The sequence below is a fragment of the Enhydra lutris genome, unplaced genomic scaffold (assembly GCF_002288905.1).
Source record: "Enhydra lutris kenyoni isolate GAN:26980312 unplaced genomic scaffold, ASM228890v2 scaffoldscaffold10, whole genome shotgun sequence".
Taxonomy (NCBI): Eukaryota; Metazoa; Chordata; class Mammalia; order Carnivora; family Mustelidae; genus Enhydra; species Enhydra lutris.
The window spans coordinates 10,048,244-10,054,243 of NW_019154094.1; the positions used below are offsets into that span (position 1 = coordinate 10,048,244).

At 55.0% G+C, this 6,000-nt stretch overlaps 1 protein-coding gene across 1 annotated transcript in view; it reads right to left on the minus strand.

The window, feature by feature from the left end:
* The window catches only part of LOC111144274 (POC1 centriolar protein A), a 68,705-nt gene extending 63,125 nt beyond the window's left edge, over window positions 1-5,580 (minus strand). Inside the window, exons 1-4 of the mRNA XM_022498507.1 lie at window positions 5,533-5,580; window positions 3,407-3,491; window positions 2,050-2,221; window positions 1,470-1,649 (exon numbers count right to left, since the gene is read on the minus strand). Coding sequence (XP_022354215.1) covers window positions 1,470-1,649; window positions 2,050-2,221; window positions 3,407-3,491; window positions 5,533-5,550 — 455 coding nt within the window. The 5' untranslated portion in view covers window positions 5,551-5,580. The remainder of the gene's footprint in view (window positions 1-1,469; window positions 1,650-2,049; window positions 2,222-3,406; window positions 3,492-5,532) is intronic.
* Window positions 5,581-6,000: the final 420 nt, after the last annotated feature.

Genomic DNA, 6,000 nt, shown 5'->3' on the forward strand with positions numbered 1-6,000 from the left:
CTGCCCTGCCCACCACCTGATTCCAGAACCAGCCAAAGCAATGCGCCCTGCTCCGGTCCTGAGCAATCCCGGGCAAGCGGCTTTCCCTCTGAGAGATGGGTAAGAATGGGACCTACCTCGTGGGGAGCAGGGAGCAGCGTTGCTCACACGAGGCCCCCAGCACTGCACATGGCATGTGGCAAAGTGTGTGCTGATGGCTGATGCTATTAACATGAAGGTGTCCCAAAGCCACCATCAGCATCGTTATCCTATTCCCAGGTCCCCTGAATTCACTTTTGACTCGGAGCACCATCTCACGACAAAAGTGTGTGGAAGTCCTAGGGACCCACCCACGAAGGCTGGTGTAGGTTCCATACTTGTTTGCTGGCCTGGCCCCTCCTATTCTCAGGAGCCCAATGGTGAGGCCTCTCGGAGCAATCAGGGACTTCCCAGGACACAGGTGCCCTAAGAACAAGTAACTTGCGTGGGGTCTCCAGAAGAACACTGTAATAGGCCCCGATCTCCGACTTCCTTTGTTTCCCAGCGTCCCCAGCCCTCCCAACCTCTTCCTCTGGAGCACGGAGATCTCCAGAGAAAGGATCAGAATAGCTAAAAGCAGGCACATTTACATCCACGATCCTTGGCCCCTGAAATGTCCTCTGGGTCACTTGGCCCCCATCCCCACAGCACTGCCCCACCACAGCAAAGGGAGAGCCAGCCTCCAGACCAGCCTCCTCAGAAGCCTCGACCCCCACCCAGCAGCTCAAGCAAAATCAACTTCTGAGTGGTAGACCACAGGTTCAAATCCCAGCTCTGCCACTAACCCAGCGAGCGCCCAGGGGCAAGATACTGCACTGTCCTGAGCCTCGCTGTCCTCATCCACAAAGTGGGAATGACACCATGTAGCCTGCAGAACTGCCGTGAAAAAGGAAAAGAAATCGTAGTGAGGGGGCACCTGGGTGGCTCAGTGGGTTAAAGCCTCTGCCTTCGGCTCAGGTCATCATCTCAGGGTCCTGGGATCGAGCCCCACATCGGGCTCTCTGCTCGGCGGGGAGCCTGCTTCCCTTCCCCTCTCTCTGCCTGCCTCTCTGCCTACTTGTGATCTCTCTCTGTCAAATAAATAAATAAAATCTTTAAAAAAAAAAGAAAAGAAAAGAAATCGTAGTGAGGTAGAAGCGACAACACCTTGTCGCTCTTGCTCCAAAACAGCCCCTGCTGATGTGCTTCCAGCCACATCAGCCCAGATGTGAGGCGCTCAGTCGTGGCTGGCAATGAACTCACTTACTTGCCACGTGTGAGCTAGAAGCTCCTTGACAATTCACAATATGACAACTTCTCTGCTCCCATTTCACCCATAAGGAAACTGAGGCTCGGGAATATGAAAGAGGAGCTAGTGTGCCCAAGGTCATGCTACACTGGCACCCAGCAGCACCTCAGGGCCCTTCAAGGCCCGGGTCCCTCCGAGGGACCTGGGCCAGGACGAGGCTCACCTGGCACAGCGGACCCAGTTGATGTGCTGGCTCAGGGAGAACAGGAATTTCTGGCGATGAGTTGACCACACCTTCACCGTTTTGTCATCGGAGGCCGTCACGAAAGACTGGCCGTCGCTGCAGAAGTGGACACTCCTCACTGTGGCCGTGTGGGCACGAAACACGGTAGACTCGCCTTTGCTGCGGGGACGAGTACTTCGACTCAGGAAACCCAGAGCAGTGACCAGAGGGCCCGTGAGCACATTGATGCTCTCCCCGCCTGACAGGGGCCCCTCCCGACATCAGCGCAGGCCAGTCGCCCCAGCCCCCCAACAAGGAAGGCCAGAAGCACCACCCACCTTGCCATGCATGAGCAGCATCAGATGGGAGCCCTGCCGGGATGGAAGCAGCAAGCCCCGAATCCCTCTCCTGACCCGACGAGGAGGGCCCCAACCGGAGCCCCAGCTTCTGACAGCCCCTCTTCAGAAGTCGGGCAGATGTCCCACTGAGACAAGTCCAGAGCCAGGGTGGGACCTGAGTGGGGACAGCTCTGGCACCAGGGCCCCAGGCTCAGATAAGCCCTTCCAAGCCTGTAACTCACACATTGGGTATCCAGATCCGGACGGTCTTGTCTCGGGAGCCTGAGGCCAGCAGGTGTCCCGAAGGGGAGAAGTTCACACAGGTGACAGCGTCCTTGTGGCCCGCAAAGCGGTAGGCGCGTGACTGGGGCTTCATGTGCCAGACCATGAGGCATGAGTCCATGGAGCCACTGGCTGAGGAAGGAGGGATGCTGTGACCCTCAGCTCTGGTGGGCCTTGAGCCTCTGAGCAGGACGATGAGGTGAGGGGACAGGAGACAGACCACACTTCCAGCGACTGCTAAGCTTGGGTTTGGAGCATCGATGGGCTGTCAGCTCTCCGAGCAGCAGGCCCACAGGGGAGCGAAGCCAAGAGATGCCCTTCACATGCCAGCCCAAGGCTGCAACCCAGCAGGCCTCTGTCAAAACTCATCCCCCGTGGGGTCCCCCATAGTCACACCCTAAGGGTACTAAACAGCAAGTCCTCCCAGCCCAATCCAATGGCCTTTTACCATTGAGAGGGGCCAAGTTAATCAGAAACCTAGAGATTCCCCAAGATAGATCAAATGACTTCGTTTGTTCTTCATCTATAGTGACCAACAGCCTCTGGCAGGGGACCCTGACCATGGGATGAAGGGGGAGCCTTGTCCATAGAAGAAAGCAGGGGCATCTGGGTGACTCAGTCGTTAAGTGCCTGCCTTCAACTCAGGTCACGATCCCAGGGTCCTGGACTCCCTTCTTAGCTGGGAATCTGCTTCTCCCTCTCCCTCTTTCCTTCCCCTCCACTTGTGCGCGCGTGCACACCCGTGCTCTTTTGCGCTCTCAAATAAATAAATAAGTAAAATCTTAAAAAGAAAAAAAAAATGCACTAAAAAAAAGAAACAACAAAACGGCAGCCATGATGGCTGCATAGGAACCTCCAAGCGACCAAGAAGCCGGAGTACTCAGCTGCTGCACAAGGGTAGGGAGTACGTGGCTCTGCTCTTCGCCCTTCTCACTGGATGCCCCCAACTGCTGTGGACAACAGACTTGAGGACCCAAGGAAAAGGAGCCATTGTTTAGGGCCATTCCACCAGCCAGACCCAAGAGATGGCTGGGGTATATGCAGTAAAAAGCCCAGACCCTGGGCCCCCCTCCCAAGGCTACATGCCCTTGGCAAGGCCCCCAGACTCTCTGAGTCTCACACTTCTGCATGCAGAATGCAGTTCACAGAGCCACAGAGCCCAGCACTCAGAGAGTGGCCAGCTGAAGCCAGATGCAGGTCTAGACAAACCAACTGGGTCCTCACGGTGTCCTACTCCCCTCACACCACACCTCCCAGCTACAGACTCCGCCCTCTCAGCTCATAACCTAGTGCCTAGGAAAAGATGCCTCCTCTTACCCAACTGCTTCGTGTTGAGACTGAAGTCCAAAGAGGTAACTGCATCTCGGTGGCCCTTAAAATGCCTCTCCAGGGAGGGGTCCTCCTGTTGGAAAGCCAGGGTCAAATGTGTGAAACTTGAATGAAGAAGGGGCTTCCCCAGGGGTCAAGACTCTTCCAAACAGCCAGGAGGGTACAAAAATGCTCAAGGCATGATCCTATATATAAAAATCCTTAGGATTTTTATATAGCTAAATAACTATTTTTATATAGCTAAATAACTATAACTAACATATAGCTAAAAAACTAATAGAGCTAATAAACCAGTTAAGCAAAGTTGCAAAATCAATATATAAAAATCTATCGTGGGGCGCGTGGGTGGCTCAGATGGTTGAGCGTCTGCCTTCGGCTCAGGTCATGATCTCCAGGTCCTGGGATAGAGCCCCATGTCCAGCTCTCTGCTCAGCTGGGAGTCTGCTACTCCCCATCCTCTGCCTGCCTCTCCCCCTCTCAAATGAATAAAGAAAATCTTTAAAAAATAATAAAATAAAATAATAAAAATCTGGGCCACCTGGGTGGCTCAGTGGTTGAACATCTGCCTTTGGCTCAGGTCATGATCCCAAGGTCCTAGGATCGAGCCCCATGTCAGGCTCCCTGCTCCGCGGGAAGCCTGCTTCTCCCTCTCCCACTCCCCCTGCTTGTGTTCCCTCTCTCACGGTCTCTGTCATATAAATAAATAAAATCTTAAAAAAAAAAAAAAGGTGAATTTTAGGACATGTGAGTATTTCAACAAAGCAATTTTTCGAAGAGAATGAAGAAGAAATGGGGGGCCTTTCAGCAACTCCCATTTCGGGAATCAGATTCTGCACTTTCAATCTCACTGGCAGCCAGTGTGGGCCACTGAACCCAAAGGTCAGCCTGGACAGGCCCCAAGGGTCAGTGACCCAAGGGGCACCTGACCTCTACTGAGGTCAAGGAAGCAGCTGTTCAGGACACAGCTTAGGAAGACATGGAGAAAATATTCCAGAGACTCTTACCACCCAACAGCAGCTTCTCCTAGTACTTGAAGAGTTACAGTCCTGCCATGCAAACATCTCCCCTTCCCTAAATATCAGAAACCTCAAAGAAGCATTTTGGGCACACCATGGAGCCCAGCAAAACCTCCTCTTGGTAAAAAAAAAAAAAAATGTCCTTGGGAACAGAGTAAGACCGTTGCCACCTCACAGAGCTGTAACCAGAACAAAGGCCCCCAGGGCCCTGTGCCCAGCTCCACCCCCAACACACCTGCCCCAGTCCCCCTTTCAACAAGAAACGGAGTGGCAGCTGGGAAAGGGCCCCCAACAGAGCAGCAACTGCTACATCTGAACCTCTTAGGAGAACAAGAATAAGATAATGTCCACCTCTAGGCAAGTTCAGTTCCACCTCTGACCAGGGGGCTCCTGAGACCTCCCAACACCCTTCCCACCTCCTCATCCCACCAGGCTAGATGGTTCCTCATCTCCCACAAAGGTGGTTTATATACGGAAAGAAGTGGGGAGGGATTTGTGGAAAGGGCTAGAATAGGGATCAAAAAGCTGGATCCTAAGTCTAGGCCCTCTGCTCTACAGAGCACCATCTGATCTTCCTGACTCTCAATCCAGCCCAAAGACCAAACATGTTTACACAATCTCTCAAAAAGAGGGGTTTGGGAGTACTTCCCTCTGGAGGAACCTGGGACTCAGGGCGCCCAGCCCAGAACACAATGCAGACCTGAGCTGTCCCGTCCGAGCAAGTGTTCGCTCAAAAAAGCCCCTACCAGCCACCCACTGCTCAGGATGGTGAGACTCAGGCCAGCGAGGCCCGGAGCTGGCCTCCGGCCCGACTTCCAGTCGAAACGTACTAGTACTAGCGTCTCCTCAGCTAGGATGCGAATCCAGGGAGCAGGGACTTGGTGGTCCGCCGCGGCAGTCCGCAAAGGGTCTGGCGCGCAGAAGGTGCTCACTATGTGTCCCGACCCAGCGACCCCTGCACAGACCGTCAAGCGGCTGGAGAAGACTGGCTTGGAACCCGGCGTCCCACTCGCCCCCTCGCAGCCATCGCCCGGGCCAGGCGCCCACAGTCCCAGGGGGGAGACTAAGGCCGGGCAAACACCGCCGGCGAGAACTTACAGGGGAAGGTGCAGCCATGGCGGGCCGGGGGCGCCCAAGACGCCGGAGAAAGCTGCGTCGGCCGTTGCGGCCCGTTCAGTTTCCGCGCCCCCAACCGCCGCCAATAGCAACGCGGGTCGCGTCGTCACGCCCCGCCCACGGCGATTAAAGGAGACGCAGCGCGTCGGCTTTTTGACCCCAGGCCGGAAGCAGAGCTGTGTGGCGAATTCCACGGCCTCCGCGCACAGCACCGCCAGGCCAGCAGCCCACGGACGTTGCGGCCAAAGATCTCTGTCCACTGTCACTAATCCCCTGAGAAATGATAAAACGCAGGATGAGGCGTTCACGCCGCCCACCCCTAGCTCGGTTTACGAGGCCACGAGCACAGCCTTCTGGGAAATGCAGTTTCAAGATAGCGGCCACCTAGGGTATGTAGGAAAGTGAAACTACTTTTCCCAAGACACCTTGAGAGCCGGGCGGGATTAACCA